Source organism: Lutjanus erythropterus, chromosome 1 (assembly GCF_056507025.1).
Source record: "Lutjanus erythropterus isolate fLutEry1 chromosome 1, fLutEry1.hap2, whole genome shotgun sequence".
In the NCBI taxonomy this organism is placed as follows: Eukaryota; Metazoa; Chordata; class Actinopteri; order Lutjaniformes; family Lutjanidae; genus Lutjanus; species Lutjanus erythropterus.
This window is the reverse complement of record NC_139317.1, coordinates 22,520,119-22,539,291: the sequence shown is the minus strand read 5'-3', so window position 1 is coordinate 22,539,291 and position 19,173 is coordinate 22,520,119. Positions and strand designations below refer to the sequence as shown.

The following is a 19,173-nucleotide window of genomic DNA, read 5'->3' as shown; positions in this document are numbered from 1 at the left end:
ATAAAAAATCATTACTAATCAAAAAAAAAAACTTTTAGAGGGAATAGATGTTTATATAGGATATGGGATCACTTTATAGCGTGGGACTTGTCATTGCTTGTTATTGTCGGTTTACAATGTTGTGCTCATCTTGTGTTCCTGCAGCCTGCCTGAGCTTCCTTGCGTGAGGGGAGGAGGGGGCAGGGGTAAACAACCTGCTTCAACCATAGATCATATATTAAAGAGAATTTCAACCTCCTTAATGTACCACCTATGGTTCCAACTTGCTATTTGGACTGTAGTACTCATTCTTGGATGTACAGTTGTTACATATTGCTCCTTTAAGCTAATGTTGTTCCCAGGTATCACTGCTGCAATTTACACTTTTACAGTTTTTTTCCTCTCCAGCACTGGAAATATTTAGACTTGAGCTGTTGCATGGGACCATGTGGATTTACTGATTATCAGATAGGAGTAGGCATCTCCTGAGCCAATGGGGAGCTGAATCATCCCTAGCTGTGTTCCTCTGATCTCACATCTTTACCTAATTCACTCCCCACACAAACCACCATCCCTGGAGCTCCCTGTGGCTCAGTTTGTATCTCGCAATCAGGCAGACCTTTGTCATGATGCGCATGAATAACCCTCTGGGCCTCAAAGTCTGAGTCATGTTCATCAGGCGTGACGCTCCTGATTTACATTTTTATAAAGCAAAAATGAATTTAAGAGGATTCACTGTCTGATTTACGTTTCAGATGTTTCAAGCCGCTCAGCCACTTCTGTATTTTCTGTAAATATCCTTTAATATTTATATTCTGTTTATGTGGATCCAAGGGAATATGCCACACTGATCTTGCTCCTTTCGCTTTTTTCAGTTTATAACTTCGGTCCAAGCTCACACAATCTTGTGAAAACATTTTCATATTAACAGCGAGCATTATAGCAATCAGAACATAATGTTTGGATAATAGTTTCTTTCCCCTGTGGGAGAGATAATGTACTGCAGAGTTGAAGAGAGCAGGTGGTAAATGCAGCATCCTCGCTCTCTCTGTATTTTGGCAGTAGAAGATTTTGTCTGTGGACTGGACACCACACATGGTCAGGAATTTGTTGTTACTGTTCATAGTCCATCAAAATTTTAAATAAGCAGTAAAACCTCACTACATTTTTTGATATCCTTGTTATCTTTCCTGCATCAGAGTGGTGTCTAAGGCTGTTTTCAATTTCCTCTTGCAAAGCATACAAGACTTTATCATCATGTTTTCCATAATAGTGTGTTTACTCTATAATATAAATTTAAAAGAAACAGAAATGATTATAAATACAAAATAAACAATATTACTTTTTTTTCCACATATTCTGTTGCATTTACAATCTTTAATCTTAACCCATCAATGTTTTAAAAAAGTTGAATAGTGTTTTTTTTCAATAAAAAGCCACAAATCCTTTATGCTTTCAGCCTCACAAAGTTTTCAATATACAGCATGCCCCGTCTTTCATCTCGCAGAATTTATCGATAACCCCTAAATAATTTCATAGCGTGTCTTAAAGGTGCCCTGTGGAGTTTTTGACCACTAGAAGCAATATGAAGCCATGTTTGCTTTTGTGAGTGTAAGTGCAAAGTGAAGCACATGAGAACACAGGTGAGCACCGCACACATCCCTGCTGCCTGTTTCATGCTATTTCCATGATTGATAGTTGATTATAACACATAAACAAGCCCTGGATTGTGTTAAGAACAGTGAAAGAGACTGCTAACACAGATATCAATGATGCAGGATTTAAAATATTTTAAAATCTGCTTTGCAAATGTTTTATAAGGAAGGAAATACATTAAACATGTTTGTGTGTACTCAAGGGTACACACAATGCATTTTAATCAGTAAATCATTATTTTTTTACAATAAAACTCCACAAGGCACATTTAAAGCCCCTGGAAATTTAAAATCTTTCTTTACAATGTTTATGACTAAATAAGCAACTTTAAAGTTTAACAAACAGCAAAAATAAACATCTGTAGGGTTTATTTATTCAGGACAAGGGGTTGTGCTTTACAGTGATTTTAGAAAGGTGTACTGCTGGGCATGATTCTGATTCAAATGTTGCTACATGCTTATTGGTGCACTGAAAAAAACACTAATGCATAAAAATATTAGTTAAAATTACCCAAAACAGTTATAACGTTGGCATGAAGTAGTATGTCCATATAGTACCTCATCTCTCAGTAAGAGTAAGTTAGTAATGGTAAGAGACTATTGAGGAAATTGGTTTTCAGGGCTTTTAACACATCCATCCTTATTTGCTCTCAAAAAAGATCCTGTTTTGAGAGCAAATGTGGTTCTGCAGAAACAGCATCTTTTGAAAGAAGCTCTCCTTTGTTTTCTTTCAGTTTTCTTTGTTGCTTTGTCAATACAGATGGTGAAATGGATAAAGCATGGTGTGCATTCTGATGGAATTAAATTGAAGCTCATACTTGTCTGTAACTGTTTCCATTCTCAAATTTAGAAACCCTTTTTCATGGTAGCATAAACACCCACTGGGTTGAAGCATATTGAAAGTGAATAACATAATCTAATTCATAGTTTTACCTGACTGTGACTAATATATCTGGGTTAGCGCGTGTATGAAAACTCTATCATAATACGTATTTGACCCCCAGACAATTAATATTTTATGTCTCTTTGTGTGTTTATGTGTTTGTGTGTTTTTTCTTTGTCTGCCAGCTGAAAAACTCTCTGAAGAATGATCTGTGTCTGGACCAGGGGCCCGACAATGATAACGTCCCCATCCTGTATCTCTGTCACGGGATGACACCTCAGGTTAGAACCCAGTCACTTTCTCTCTCTGCACCACTGCAGCGTATAGCCAGATTTAATATATCACCTATATATTTTATTTCCATCTCGGCTTCTTCTCACTCAATAAAACCTGTTCCACCTGGAAGAAAAATAACTCACCTTTTCTCTGCTTTCAGATTGGATCAAACTCAAAGCTTTACCTCATAAAACCTTATATTTCGCCCTTTACAGAAACATTCCTCAAAGTTTTTAAATACGTATTAAACTTGTCTGCATTTTTCATACAACTCCATTGACAAAAACACAAAGTTAGATTTTTGAATTGCTAAATGTTTATTTTCTTTTTATCACACAGACATTTAAAGGATTGAAGGGATAGTTTATAATTTGTGTGTGGTTGGATTAAATATTTATTGATAGTTAGTGTATTCTCGTATTACAGCAACGGCACAGCCTGAGTTTGAAGAAGCAGAGAGGAGTCCTGGTGTAGGAAGCTGAATAATGAACTGCTGTGGACAGGGTTTTACCTTACTGCCAGACAGCTTTTTCTGACAGTAAATCACCATTATTTAAGATAAACAGCACTCACCAGACTCCTCCTTTGTGTGACTTTGGTGAATCCAAACTAACCTCTTCTAACACCATATTTCTGCATAGTAAAATTGCCTATGGAGTCTGGTTGGCTCTGGAGAGAGCAATATTTAGATTATATACAGCAGTTTCCTGTCAGAAAAGGTTATCTGATGGCATAGAAAAGCAGTGAAAATATTCTAAATTTTTTTAGGTGGGGCTTATTTTAGGTGGTTCAGATATACTTTGCTGCTGATCCTGTCCACAGCAGTACATCGCTTATCTTCCTACACTGGTCCTCCTGCTGCTTCCTCAATCAGTAGATGCCGACCATCACCTACTGTAGATAACACGCTGACTATTGAGTACCTCATACAGCTCCACTTCAAATAATCTGAACTATCCCTTTAAAGAGTAAAGCAGTTAAAGGTTCAGATTAGAATCTGAGGTTTATTCCAACCACTGGCTTATTATATGTGTTTCTCCATCAGTCAGTGTCTATAAAACCGTATCTTTTCTCCGTTTGTTCAGGATATATCTCAGCCCAAATAATAGGCAGTATAAGTGTCTTCAAATGTTAGCACAGCTTGATTAGCATTTACTTTCTCCAGCCTTTTCCAGCTCATATCGATCCCTCCATCCTATTATGTCTGAGCAGATTGTTTTCAGAGATTGTTTAACCTTGCTGTGGCGGTTGTAAAGTTGTGTTATAGAGTGAGGCTTGATCTCACATTATCCTCCTAAATTCAAGTGAATCTATTGAATGTTTCACACTCATTGTACCTGTATTGATATTTACACCAAAACTGATCTCTGTGACCTTAGCAGCAGTTTTTCCTTATAAAACCCATAAGCAAACTCCTACAGCCCATTCTGAGACCTAGATACTTTAAAACCTGCTAATTATAATTCTGTTATATGCTATAAATCTCTCGTAAATCCAGGCATATCAAACAAAGGATTGGAGTAGCACCAGCGTTCCTAACAAGATTAGGAATCTCCTCTGCAAGACAAATCCAGTCTGCTCTATTTTTATGTTTCAGTGTTACATCATCAACAGGAATTAGTGCCTGGATTGCCTCTATAATGATACATGTACATAGTCTGTTGCCGATGTTTTCTCAGGTCAGTCAAAACGAGTGTCAGCTCTACTTTTCACTGATTTGCTTTGGGAGACTTTGTATCTGAGGCACTGCGGCAAATATTAACCTGCAAAAAAAAAAATTGCACAGGCACACATGAAACTCAGGGTGTTACAAAGCTTACAATCTACAACACGAGACTGATTTTGCAAGAGTATGTTGTCAGCAAACATACAGTATAGCGCTTTAGCTCAAGCATTAATGCAACTGACTTAAGCACAGCAACAATAGAAAAAACAGCCACATATGGCCTGGCACTCAGCGCTGCTCCAGAAATGAGCAGCGCAAATAAAAAAATCACACTAGTCAGACTGTGTAACGTCTGGTGTGAGGGAGGCGGGAGGCTGTTTGGGCACCATCAGACAAATAAGATTAGAGTAAGAGGATAAGAGAAAAAGTAAGACAAGCAGCAGAATAAGCAAATATAGCCCTGATTTTTCATTTTTAATAAAAGAAAATATCTCGAGGTGCTTTGACAGCTAAAGGAGCTGCTGAGTCACAGACGATTTTTAAGCCGGTCCCACTTGACATGTATAGACTTCAACACACTGAGTCACTGTAAAAATTATCTGCTCTTCCACCCAATTTTACACTGATATGAACCGAACTCCTCCAGACTCTTGTTATGCCTCTTTATAATTTATGCAAACTAATTAATGTGTCCTCCTTCCTTCAATTTTGTGTTATCACATTTGTTTGTTTTCAGCTGCTGATAGTGGAAGGAGTACTCAGATGCTTTACTAAAGCAAAAGTACCAGTACAACAGTGTGGGAATACTCCACTAAAAGTAACAGTCCTTAATTCAAAATTCAACCAAAGTAAAAGCATGTTATGAGTAAAATGTGGGTCAAAAGTAAGAGTAAACTAATTGCATCACTCAGGACATTTGACTGATAAACTACTCTGTATGATATTATAAGATTGTTAATACTGATGCATAAACATGTAAGTAACATTTTTCTGTCGCAGCTGGTTAAAGTGGAGCAAATTTTACCTATTTTATAAAATATATAGGTGTTATGAGATGATTAATAGAATAGGGAAAAAAATAACAAATTTGAATTTATTCATTTCAACTTTTCTCTTATCTTTGCTACTTTTTTTAAAATATTGGATAATGAGAATTAAGGATAATTTAGACGTTGCTTATTTCTACCTGGTAATGTTTTGGCTGTTGTTTTCTGCTGTATGTTTAGTTGCAGCACACAATTCACTTTAATTACAACAGGTTTGCACTTTTAAGATTAAATGAGTTTATTTTGTGAAAGAAATCAGTGTTACAATTGATCTACCTCACAATGTTAACAAAAGTGAAAAATAATTTGAGTATTCTCCCCAATGACTAAAAACCACTCCAATTTTTTTCATGTTTCTTCCAAGTTTCATGAAAATGGGGCCATTCGTTTGTCCATAATTCTGCAATCGACAATTATACCTCTTGGGGCCTCAAACACTTATGAAAATAAAAACACTGAGATGTTTAGAGGGGAAATGTCCGCTTTGTAAAACTCTAAAAAGGTAAAAACTGCAGCAACACTTGTAGTATATGAAGCAACTTTACTTGACCAACACATTTCAGCTTGTGGCCATAAGGACACAAGCTGAAAAAAATTAAGTTGTTCTATATCTACTACAAGTATTGCTGGATTTTTGAACTCTTTAACCCTTTTTCCCCTTCTCCATGCACTTTGTAAGTAGGTGAAGATGTGCAAGAAGCTGCTGCAACTTTTAATAATGCATTGTCATATATGTATTTTAAAGAAAAATGTGTAAAATAGTAATTATAGCTGTTAAAAATGCAGTGGAGTAGAAGTTTAATAAGGAAAAGTACATGTACCTCAAAACTATACTTCAGCACAGCCTTAAATTTACATGAACACAAACAATCAAGTTGATATCATCATACATATTGTAAAGTGCAGCCTTGTTGATCATTTTGTGCACTATGCCAAACTAATGCCTGCTCTGTCTGCCTGTAAACACAGTCCACAAATTATCCCTCTCCTCCCCCTCTTTCTCCCTCATCTTATACCACTAAGCCTTTTCTTTCTGAATACAGAACATGCTTCTCCTTTCTTCCTGCAAATGATTTTCAGCTTTTGTCAGCTTTATTTGGGCAAACAACTGCCCTTGAAAAAAAGTAGTTGGAAAGGATTCCCATCAGAGAGGACACAATTATTCAGGTTTTTTTTCCCCCATTCCTGAATTAATAATGAGTTTCCTTTGTGTGCATTTCCTTGTCTTTCCTTGTCCTCTGCTCAGTCAGGATAGCTGAATAAATACGCATATTTAGTGTATGTAAATCAGCCTCAGATGTCTCTTTCATACCAAAAGACAGCCCAAGAGCAAGCCTCATTTGCTGCATAGTTTATCACCTGTATGGACATATACTGTACAGCTCCAGAAGGGCCATTATCTAAATGTCAGCCTCAGCTTTGTGATTGTACAGTACAGCACACACCACAGGTTGTTCATATGCAGGATGTGCTGTTTCTTGCAGAATGTGTACTACACCAGTACTCAGCAGCTCCATGTCGGGCTCCTCAGTCCCACCATCGACGACGACGACAACAAGTGCCTGGTGGATGTGAACAGCAGACCGCGCCTCATTGAGTGCAGCTACGCCGCAGCCAAACGCATGAAGCTCCACTGGCTCTTCACTCAGGTGACACACAAAGACACAGCCCCCCAAACACCAGTCAGAAAACACAAGGTTTAAAGGGATAGTTTGTCAGCAATGTACTGCTGTGTACAGGGCCAGCAACAAAAAAATCCACCTAAAAAAAAATCACTATCACTGTACTGTACTATATTTAGAATATTTTATCACTTAACATTAATGTCAGACAGCCTCTTCTGATGGGAGACATTGTATGTGTCAAATATAATAAAAAAAATATCCCTCCAGAGCAAAAACAGTTATTTTACCTGGTAGAACACCCAAGTTGCTGGTCTGTCTTGTGTCATTATGTGACTTTGGTGAATCCAGATTGTCCTTTTATAACACCAAAGTCAAACAATAGCAAACAAACTGACAGACTGAGGCAGCGGTAGATCAGCCGCTCCTGTGTTCTATGAGGTAAAATTACCGATTTCGCCTGTGGATACTGTTAGGTGTGAAGAGTGAGATTTATATATATTTATATGCAGGCTGTCTGACAGCAAAATAAAGTGATGAAAACACTTAAATTGATATTGATTATTTTAGGTGGGCCTTTTTTAATCGGCTAAAATCTATTGCTGGCCCTGTCCATTTGCAGTTCATTATTTAGCTTCTGTTCTGGTGGTCTTGCTGCTGCTCCAAACTGGGGGCGCGCCGACCACATCTATTATAATCCAAAATAGCCCTTTAGGTTCACATTCAGTTTTTTGTTTATATTCAACCTCAACTGAAGGACATTTGTTGAATGTGACAGGATAACCAACTGTGAAGGTTTAATTTACTGTTTGACCAGAGTTCCCCTCAATCTTGCAACTCATTGAGACATGAAGAGTCATTGAAACTCAGTGATTGTCTGTCTTCATCAGCAGCTCTGTGCTTGCAAACTGTGTTTTAACAGAACAAGCGGCAATCTCGCAAAATGCCCATGACAGAGGGTGAATTGGATTTACTGCATGCTTTGATTTGAGCTCAAAGAACCTCATATTGTTGTCTGTTATGCTGTCAGTGCAGTTTAATTATAGATTTTGTTCCTCCTTTAGCCAAATATGTATAAAATACACTTCATATTAGATGCTTGTTAAAATGAGATATTATTCTTTTGACTGTCACTGCTGCTACAGGTGTGTCTATTTGGTTTTACGGTGCAAAAAAAAAGTGTGACAGTGTTTTATATGCTTGAACTCAAACATCAAATATCCTCACACTGAACTTAAAGTGGTTATTTTTGTTAACTTTGTATAATTCAGTGAGTAGGATGGGGACATATCAGCACGGCTGGAGCATATTATGTCTCTGAAACGTGGCATCAATTATTGATGTAGTTTTGACTGCACATGTGCAAAGTGTCAAGCTCAAACAGAAATAGATTGCCTTGATGCAGCCATGGCAACTTTGGGAAATGGAGCACTGTACAAATTAAGAGACAGAGAGAAAGCTTGCTTTTGTAAATCTTAATTCAAATGTCGCACCGTTCTACACAAAACCTGATTAACTGATATTCTTAATCTCTTCCCAGTGAAATGTGCAGAATTGCTTCACTTCCCTTATCCACAGTAAAAGCCCCTAATTATCCAAGGAGAAGTGGCTTTGATAAGCGATGATATGTGAAAAAAAATTAAATATTTGCTTGCTCTGATGATTAGTCATATGTTGGCAGGTGCTGATTTTTTTGATTAGAAAAGCAAACACATGTTCAGTGGGTGGGACTCTATGGTTTGTTTTGCTTGTTAGTATGTGTGGGTGATGCCTTTTTATTTTTCTGTAACAAATACCTATTGTTCAGTATAGTAAATGTAATGTAAACCCTAACAAACCACAGCATCCTAAATCAAATAAAAACCTTCCCACATGCGATATGCTCACATATACATTCATTAGCCGACTCCCACAGGCTGTTTTAACAAGCAGCACCGAGGCATGTATACGTAGATAACTTGGCTGAGTAAAACTCAGTGCAGCTCTTTTTTTTTATCAGTTTATTTTCAGGGATTCTGGGTTTCACTTTGGCCTCGTTCCAGGCCTCTGAATCACTGCTTACATCTTAGATTTGTTCAGCGATTGGAAAAAGGTGGTGTTGAGCTAATTCACTGCTTTTTCCTTCAGTTTGAGAAGCAATCAGCCAATCAGGGCTTTGTGGGCAGGATTAACAAAAGAGAAATCTCTTTGTGCTAAAAGAGGCAGCGTATGGATTGAAATACAGCTGCACAGGTTGTTGAAAGTTGACTTAATAAAAATTAACAACAACTGTTAAAACAACTGTTAATAGGGCTTCTGGGTTTGGTCATGCTAAAGTAAGACTGTGTTCTGTGTCCTACATCATGCAGCCCTTCTCCAATAAAACACACTTGACAACAAAAACAACTATTAACAACTCTTAACTGCTTTAAGCATCTGTTACCAAAGCGTCTTTGTCAGCAGGATGGATATTGCTATCACTTGCTACTGATTGTATCACAGAACCCATCAGCTATCATCTGAAGACGATTTAGCCAGTGGGAGCAACAGCCAGCATCTCAGGGCTTCCAGTGAAGACAGCAAATATCCAGATAACAGATATGGTCATTGGTTGAAGTGCAATTAGGAACTTGAGGCGCGAGGAGGAGGCTAATCTCTCCAAACACATATCTGCAAATGAATGCAAATAAATAAAAAAAAAAAAACGAATAAAAAGCTAAATCAGCTAAAAGTTGATGGGTTCCCAAGAGTGAATTTTGGTAAATGCGTTCTGCCTCTTTTGCTCTCCGGACGGTTTACCTGGACTCAACCAATACCTCTCAGGCAAGTTTTGGTGTTAAAAGGAGTATACATTTTCTATGATGAGGACCAGTGTGTAGGATTTAGTGGCATTTAGCAGTGAGCGTACAGATTGCTGACACTTTGTCTCACACACTTTCAAACATGAAGGACACTCCACAGTGGCCTTGAAAAAACACTAAACATGAAAGGCAGTTTCTATAACTATTCCCAAACAAAAAAGACACCAGAGCCGTTCTATTACACTTATGTAAACTAATGAAAACAAAAACTTATGAATATTATATTCAGTTTCTGCCATATTCTGCCAATAGATTCCCCTAAATCTTACACACTGGACCTTTAAGTGGATGTATGGGAGTTATTCTCATAACACTGAATCTCAAAACATGTGTATTGGGCCTGTGAGTTCAGAATTGATTGAGTTATGACTCCAAGAAGAAGTAAGAATTTTGACGTAAATTTGTGGCACCATGGGTTATTAAAATATTTTGATAACCTACATGAGCTGTATGACAACCTCTGCTGTCACCCTAGCTGCTGATAAGAGGGACAGACAAGAATAACTAAAACCAGCACGCACCTGTCCCCTTCACCTTACCTTACCTCATCTCACCTTATACCTCTCATCTCTCCCTCTGAACGTCCCCATCAAATGGAATGAAATAACCTTTTAGTGCAGCCTTTGAGATTGTGCAGTCATCATGGAGCCTGTTCAGTCATTCTGTATTCGAAACATATTGCACCATAAGACTGTTAGACGTTATCGGGTTTTGTCAATAGTTTTACTGTGGGTCACTCAGCACCATTTCACCATCAGTGAAACAGCATCCTGGTCAGGCTAAAAACAAAATTACTTTCCTTTATTGCTAAAAGTTGATCTGGAAGTTAAAAAACACATATTTTTTGACAGCAGTCATATTAGTTACATTACATATTATTGCAATGACTGCTTTTATTTAGTATCCACGGTGTTCGTACACATGACAGCCTGAGTGGAGGGGGACAAAACATGTTTAGGCCAGCTTTCCCAAGGCTGATTATCTTCCTGTCAGCATTTACATCTCATAGTCAGAGTGAGCCACTCTGGAGGTCGTCAGCGACTGAACTCAAACACCATCTGAAGGTGCGGTGGTGGTTCCATAAGGGAGCCATGTTGACTCCACCTGATTCAATATTATCTTTCCAAGGTCTGTTTATAACCTTCTGAACCAATGACATCATTATGTGGTTACATGAGCTGTTCTTGTCCTCTATCCAAAGCATGCTGAAGAGACTCAAAAGCCTTAGCAGGAGTGGGTGTGGAGCTGTAGATGACAGTGCCATCTGTATAGAAATGAAAGGCTGAGTTTAGAATATTCTGTCCACAGCAAATCATGTATGTAGTAAATCATAGTGGGCCCAGAAACAAACCTTGTGAGACCCCCGCATGGACTTGTAATACCTCTGATGTAGCACCCTCTGTCTGAATAGCCTGGGTTCTGTCTGTGAGATATTTTGCAAAGCACCCAACTGCTTGTTCAGAAAAGCATATCATCATACATACCCTGTAACTGTAGCTCACAGATGATGTCATCAGGTCAGTCAGGTCTCAGGGAATCCGTGGCTGAGATTAAAATTAAAAAAATGGACGCACTCAATCAATCAGTGGGACAGCTTTGTCAGTCTTCTGTAGAATTTATCATGAAACATAATTAAAGTTAAATTAAATTAAAGTTATTTACAGCACAATAATATCAGAATCAATGTGATGAAGAAATGAAATAGGGTCTAATAATTTTTAGCATATGTGTCCCAATTCTTCAAATCCAAATTGATTGAATTTGACTTTTGGGTTTAGAGAATCACCAGTCCTACCTTTGATTTCAGTCATTGATAGTGAAAGCTTATAAATATGTCATTTACCACAGCTGTAAAGTGCTGGGAAAGCTTAAAAATTCACCTTGGAAATAGTTGAATAGTCCTTAAATTTAACGTAAAAGACATAGGAACAATAAATTAAACAACTTCATAATCTGTGTCGTTCACTTGTTCAAACACAGCTGAAAGCTGGCATATACCCAGAGTGAGCATTTGATAAAAACAGGATCTGAAACAAATCTGGCTTTATGTAGCTTATACCATTTAGTTGAAAAATGCCTTGATTACCCCATTCACTGCTTTTATGGGTTGGCTCAAGACACCACTACACGGTGGTCCATAAATGCCCACTTTCAGCACTTAAGATCAATCTGTTATCTATAAAAAAAACGTCTCTTGGACCTCACAGACGAGGCCAAACTACAGAAAGAATAATTTATCTCACGGCCTGTACAACCTGTCCAATCTTTAAGTCTTTTTCCTCCCACATCCCTCTGCATTCCTCTCATAGTATTGGAGAGAGCTCTCTCCTCGCTGCTCTCTACACACTGTATTGCCTGCTGAAGGCCTCCTCCACAGTTGCTTGCCCTTGGTCAGCCGTGACAGTGTAATGAGAAAATCCTGCCTGGTTTCATCAGGACATGCTGGAATATTTTTCTGAGCTGATGTGCTCACTCTCTTCAGATTTTGACTGTCATATGAAAGTTTGTAAACTGTTGGACCTTACTTTCTTTATGCTCTTCCTCCAGGCATATTTCTCATCCAGCTGTAGATTAAGTAATGAATTTAATTTATTGGTCATACTTTATTTTACAGTACACTAATAAGATAAAAGAAGCCATACTTTGAATACACTAAGATTAAAACTAGAAACAATATATTCCGTATTAGACCATTTATTAGACCCTTATTAGACTTTATTAGGGGCTAATTAAGGACACAGTACAACAGAACAGTCCTGTAAACTAAAGTATATTATTTCCCACTGTTAGACCCTGCCAACTGAATGGGACCAGTCAAAGAAGGTGTGTCTTAAGTACAGTTCTGTTGTAATGTGTCCCAAATTACCCTCTAATAGAGTCTAATAAGTATCTAATGAAGAATATATTATTTATTTGATATATGATACTAAGTATGGCTTTGTGTATTAGTGTACCGTTGGGTTTACTGTGTCTAATTAGGGTGTAGTTGTGTTTATTTACTGACAAATAAAGAATATATTATTTCTAGTTTTTATCTAATTTGATACAGTATAAAGGACAGTTTGTTACATTTTATTAGTGTACTGTAAAATAAAATGCAACCAACTTATTTAATTCATTTATTTGATTTAAACAATATTATAATGGCTCTAAAACTTGATATGAGGTGTTCAGGTCCATCATGCTTCTGTTTCTCTTTCGCTTCAGTACCAGTTGCTTTTGTCTCCTTTGCTTTTGTGTTTCTTTTTACTCTTTCAAACCTTTTCATCCAGCGTATTCTCTCAAAAATCTTGGCCTGGCTAGGGAGAAAGCTAATGACTACTCTGGCAATTGCATTGTTGTTTTTGCCTTGAAACCATGTTGATGCTATCTGGTGGGGCCCAATGAGGATTGTAGTGTGAATCAGCCAAAACGCCCAGAGCTCAGCCCGCTTCAGCAGCTCACATCCGTATCCATTCACAGCAGTGTGGGTTTAAAGGATTCAAGTTATATTGTGTGCACAAATTGTTCTTCTGGAGCCCGGCACAATTTTAACCAGCCTGCTTTTATCTTTTCAGGGAGGATCCATTCAGAACAGGAAATCAAAGAGATGCCTAGAGCTTGTAGCGAGCAGTGACAATGAATTCGGCTACCAACTGGCTCTGCAGAAATGCACCGGACAGAAATGGTTCATCACAAACGTGCTGTTTAGCAGCTCCTTGTGATCGACTGCTGAAAGGAACACAGCAGTGAATGGCGCACCGGACTGGATGGAGTTTCTTTTGTGGACACGTGTGTACGCGCATGTGTGTCTGTGTGTGTGTGAAAGTATAAGAAGCAAGAGTCCAACGGAAGAGCGGTGCATGGTTGAATATTATCATTCTGAGCACCAAGATGTCCTCCGATGAGCAGTCGACATCACATCGTAAATGTTAAACATTTTATTTTGCCTACAGGATCAGCCATAGTTGGCGAATATTTTGCAGATTTGACAAGGTAGTATATTTAGTATATTTTGTGGTAAATACAGTACAGTCAGATATTCGTTGACTTGAAATATGTGATGGGTCCAATATGTTTTTGTACTGTTCATAATTGCTACTGTGTAGCAAAGCTTTCTGAACCTGTCCCTGCTGTAATTATTTTATTTTAGTGTCTCAGGTTTGTAGGTTTATTATGCGATTCAGCTGTACAGTTGTGGGAAAATGTTGGAATAAACTGAAAATGATAGATTATTTTCTATGTGTTAATAATTCAAATATTTGTAATATGTAACAGTAAATAACTCATGTAAATTACTGAGTGCAAGTGCCTTTTTTGGTGTTGTTAAAGGCACAATCCGTGATGCAAATCTTAACAAAAAAGAGTCGCCCCTGGTATCTGCAAATACAGTTTTGATTGTGAAGAATTCCTGATGTATTACAGTGGCCCTGAAAGTTCAATAGACTGCAGCTAATGAAAAGACTTGCAAATAAAAAAAAATATAACATAATCCAGTGTGACAACACAAATGCATCACAACAAAATGCACTGCAAAGAAGGGATGAATATCACAATGATTTTATTGATACCACTGTCAATACTGCTTATTCATACCAATACTCAATACTCTTGTTGGTAATACTTTCCATTTGATGCACAAAATAAAGACATGATATGAAAAAAATTCCAGAGTCATTTTACAGGGGTAATTGGGGTGAAAGGTTGTGGTCATCTCCCTACAGATGAAAAAAATAGCAGCCATAAGCAATACAAAAGTTTTAGTTAGGCTACCCCAGAAACAATTAATTAACAAGTAAACAATTTATGCTCTGCTAGCTATTGGCTATCGATAATACCTAAACCAACTGGATTCCACTGTAGTGAAGGTCTGTGAATCTTTACAATAAAGTTGCGCTCCCCAAAGCTTATGCCAAAACATCTTCATCGCCCCCTGGTGGGTGGGTGCAGTAGAGGTCTCAAATCCTGGCCCCTTCATTTTAGTAGATAGGATATCAATCTACCTTTCAGGCCTCCAGCTGGGAGGAGGTCATGGGGCAGACCAAGGAGTAGGTGGAGGGATTATGTCTCCACCCTGACCTGGGAACGCCTCGGGATCCCCCGGTCAGAGCTGGTTAGTGTAGCCAAGGACAGGGATGTCTGGGATCCCCTGCTGGAACCGTTAACTCCGCAACCCGACTTCAGATAAGTTGAAGATGGATGGGTGGATGGATGAATATCTATCAATCAACATGCATGTCAAACAAAATTTTCTTTAACATTATTTCTTTCAGTTTTTCATTTTTCTATTAAGTTTGGTTTTAATTCCTTATTTGATTCTATAAAAAAAAGGGGATTCACGTCATGACTGACAGATGAGCTCTGCTTACAATTGAAGCGGCCGGCTGTGTGGACAGGACCTTGATAAGCAGCTCCAACCCTGATCACTACTGCACAGACTCTCGCTCCAAATGACGTAGCCAGAGCAATATTGCAGCACTCATGTCTGGGATTTTTTGGCTTCATTTTTGTACAGCGGGAGAAGGTGCAGATGCATCATCCATCTTTATCAGTCGTTCAGGTGTATAAAGTGCTGTAATTATAACTGTCTCTTAAGGTTACATCCAACTATTTTTTTTTATATATTTCATATCAGTTTCAGTTTCGCTAGATTTAGTTAAGTGAGTCCACACCTTTGAATGTTTACCCCGTCAGCCAAACAGAATGTAAACACACAGTTACACAACATCAAACACTGGCAGCTTTGTCATCATTAGAAGATGTTTTGAAAGTTGGAAAGGAACAGCTACATTACAGCATATTTACGGTACATGAATACAGATAGCAGCACCATTTGTCCATCAGCTTATCAATCTGATGTAGTGATGACAAATCAGGAGCTAGTACCAATTACCAGCTCTCAATACACATGCTTACTGCAAAGTCAGACAACATCACCAAATGCAGAAAACACAAGCAAGTACAGAAATGTGTAAAAATGTGGTGGCAGAGAAAAAGAAAAGCTCTCAGAGCCACCTTCTATTGAACAATACAGACTGCTGTACATGCACACACACACGGCATTTAGAAAATACAGAGTCATGGAAGTGATGTTGTCAGTTTGTAATGACAAATGCAGGGGCAGAAGCTGAGAAACAGGGCTGCTTTCTGCGCCGACTGTTGTGAGCACCTGGGGAGGAGACGAGTGGCGCAGCCTGTTTTCAACATGCCAGTCCTCATTACCATCCACATTCAGGCAGAGCTCGGCAAACCATGGCATTAAATATACATGGAAACCCACTTTCATCAAAAGGACCTCCCTCACTAACACGTCTTAATATATGCAATAAGAGCGCCTCTGCACGCTCGAACTTTTGAATGAAAGAAAGTCAACACAACAGTATTCCCCTGCACATTGCTCCCTCTTTAAGTTGACCTCTTGTCCTGATTTCCTCCCGATGCACTTTCCAAACATTACTTTCAGCTTTAAAATGACTGTAGACTGGGGCTCTGAGTATGTACATTTGCTTAATATTCTATCATCATACATACATTTATCACCCTTGTTGATTTAGCACATCAACTTGTTCCACAAAACGACATAAAAAACCAGTTGGGTTTTTTAGGTTGGCACAAAGTACACTGCAGAGAATTAAACTCCCTGTACAATCTGGGGTAAAACATACATCCAACTGTGTCCTACGGTGCTGTCGAGCTGTCTCCGTCTGAGCATGAGTCACATACAATACCTCAGAAAAAGTGCTGGCCTGATTTTAATGAAAACAGGGTGATAATGTGTCCGTCGTCCCTTTGAGATCTAGCATTTGCAAAATTACAGTCATTTGACCTGCTGCGGGAATTAAATGCTGACTTTTAACAGGTTCATCCCCTGCCCTTATGGAGCATCTGCCATGAAAATTGTATTCGTATGAGCAATTTGTCACGGGAGACTGGGGTTTTTTTTGAATGGAGAGTGCTTCCTTCAATTTAAAGTTTCCAGAAACATAGTGATCTGATTTTCCTTTGTATATAACAGACTTTCACAATAACCACATGGACTAAAAAGTCATATTATTTGTGGGAAACAAGATGGTTACTGTCGGGTAAATGAATCCCTGGAGATGAGAATGAGTCCAAGAAAAAAAAATTACTCCTCGATTCCCAACAGTTTTGTCGTTGTCCTTGTTTGGTTGTTTTAAGTATTTTTGCTTTGCTCAGTGCAGAGAGCCCCGTCAGGGGGAGTGAACATTTTGGTATAAACATGCTGCTTGGCTTTAGTGTAGAAAAGCTGTAAAGTCTAAGTAAAGCTTATTATATTATATTATATATTATATCACCATACATAAATTACAGTGTAATTATCTAGGACATTTTGGGTATCAGTAACTTTCATTCTTTTAATAAAAATATGTAAGTACAAGCAATAAAGATGAAACAACTTTGTGTTTAAGAGGGTGTTTAAGTATATTCTTTAATTGGTATGCATCTACTTAATAATTTTATCATTGCTGGGTAAGAAGACTGGGAAATGGGAAAATTAGAGCAGTGCCAGTACGGCAATGAAATTAATTGCAATATTTTTAAATTATGATGCGCTACTAATGTACTTTTGGGAATCATCCGACAATCAAAACACAACCTACTGCCACATGTTGTGTAGCTCCTTCTCATGACAAACCTATTGTAAAAGGACATATTGACTAAACCTCTGTGTGTACCCTGTAATTATTTTAGACCATATTTACCAAGTAATTCAGAAGAGTCCACAATATAATTTATTTCAGAGTCCCTACTACAGGCAAATTGGTTACCCCCTTATTACCTGCATTTATCTCCTTGTACCTCGTAGGTGCAGAGGAATTTCATTGGTACTCTGCGTCTACAAAATGTAATTTGCAGGCTGTAATCTGAAGCACAGCTCACACATGGATGGCATTTATGTCCAGTTTTTTGAGCTTTTTAGGCAACAGTTTGACATTTTGGAAAATACCCTTATTTGGTTTCTAGTTGTCGAGAGTCAGGTAAGAAGATTGATAGGAATTCAAAGTTAAGGCAGATTTGATCCTTATTGAAGAAAGGTATGTTTGATTTCACGATACTGTATGTGTCTGGAGGCCACAGTCGCTTCAGGATGATCATTTCTGCTCTTGCCTAGGGAACAACATCGGGGTGGTTCATCCTGACTTTGATGGCCACCATGTTGTTTCAATGTTGTAGAACCTTGGTACAGTGTTTTTACAGAGTTTTTCAAGCCGTGAAAGAACGTGAAAGAAGATAGTTTGTTTGCACTCGTTCTAGTTGTAGTCAGTGTGACGGTCTGATGTGAATTGAAAGATTTTGCAAATTCTTTCTCTGTATGTGTATTGTATGTGTGTGTGTGTGTGTGTGTGTGTGCGTGTGTGTCGGTTGTTGAGATACTTCAAACTGGAACAGAGATCATTAGTTAAACAGAATACAGAATGCAGCCATACCCGTGAGCTGACTGCCCGTCTTTAACCGCTATAAACATCTACTACTTTTATTTCTTACGGCTCATAAACACACACTTACTCATTCAGCAAACATATGGCATACATTTGAATTTCTAATTAACACGAAACAGGCAAACTAAAAGAGTTATTCAAGCCCAGAATAGAAATTTCAAGGGAGGACGCTGCAGCTTTAGCGTTGTTGTCAGGGAAGTGAGTATTTCAACATAGCATGTGTCCTTAATCTCTGATATCATATCATGGTCATTTTATGATAAAATTACAGTAAATATATTACTGATTTCTCGTTTAAGGCATGATAAATGTGTTAAATTAATATTTTTGATTTTGTTATGTGTAGCCACATGTTTCCACAGCAATTTTTTTGTTTCCACTTCTGACAGAAAAAAAATCTGTGGGGCTTTTCCTTAACTACAAATGCTAAAAAAAAGTTGTTAGTCATTAATGGGTTAAAATAATCTCTCTCTCTCTCTCTCTCTCTCTCTCTCTCTCTCTCTCTCTCTCTCTCTCTCTCTCTCTCTCTCTCTCTCGCTCTATAATTCATATTTTTGCCTCTTGTGGGAGAAGGTTCTGAGAGGCAACTTATCATGTCTTGTCATTATTTTCTGCCCCCGACATGGAGACATAAAACATTGAGGAATATATTCCTGGCAGAACTCGCGGTGTGATCAGGGGAGTCAGCTGAGTGTTGAATACCATATGGCAAAGGGAAGCAGCTTGTCAGAAGTGAGAATATCTGAACGCCCCTCAGGATCCAGA

General features: G+C 38.2%; 1 protein-coding gene across 1 annotated transcript in view; it reads left to right on the top strand.

Moving 5' to 3' along the window:
* galnt18b (UDP-N-acetyl-alpha-D-galactosamine:polypeptide N-acetylgalactosaminyltransferase 18b) overlaps positions 1 to 14,596 on the top strand; it is a 109,526-nt gene extending 94,930 nt beyond the window's left edge. Inside the window, exons 9-11 of the mRNA XM_084717027.1 lie at positions 2,703 to 2,798; positions 6,990 to 7,154; positions 13,525 to 14,596. Of these exons, the coding sequence (XP_084573153.1) occupies positions 2,703 to 2,798; positions 6,990 to 7,154; positions 13,525 to 13,671 (408 nt within the window). The 3' untranslated portion in view covers positions 13,672 to 14,596. The remainder of the gene's footprint in view (positions 1 to 2,702; positions 2,799 to 6,989; positions 7,155 to 13,524) is intronic.
* Positions 14,597 to 19,173: the final 4,577 nt, after the last annotated feature.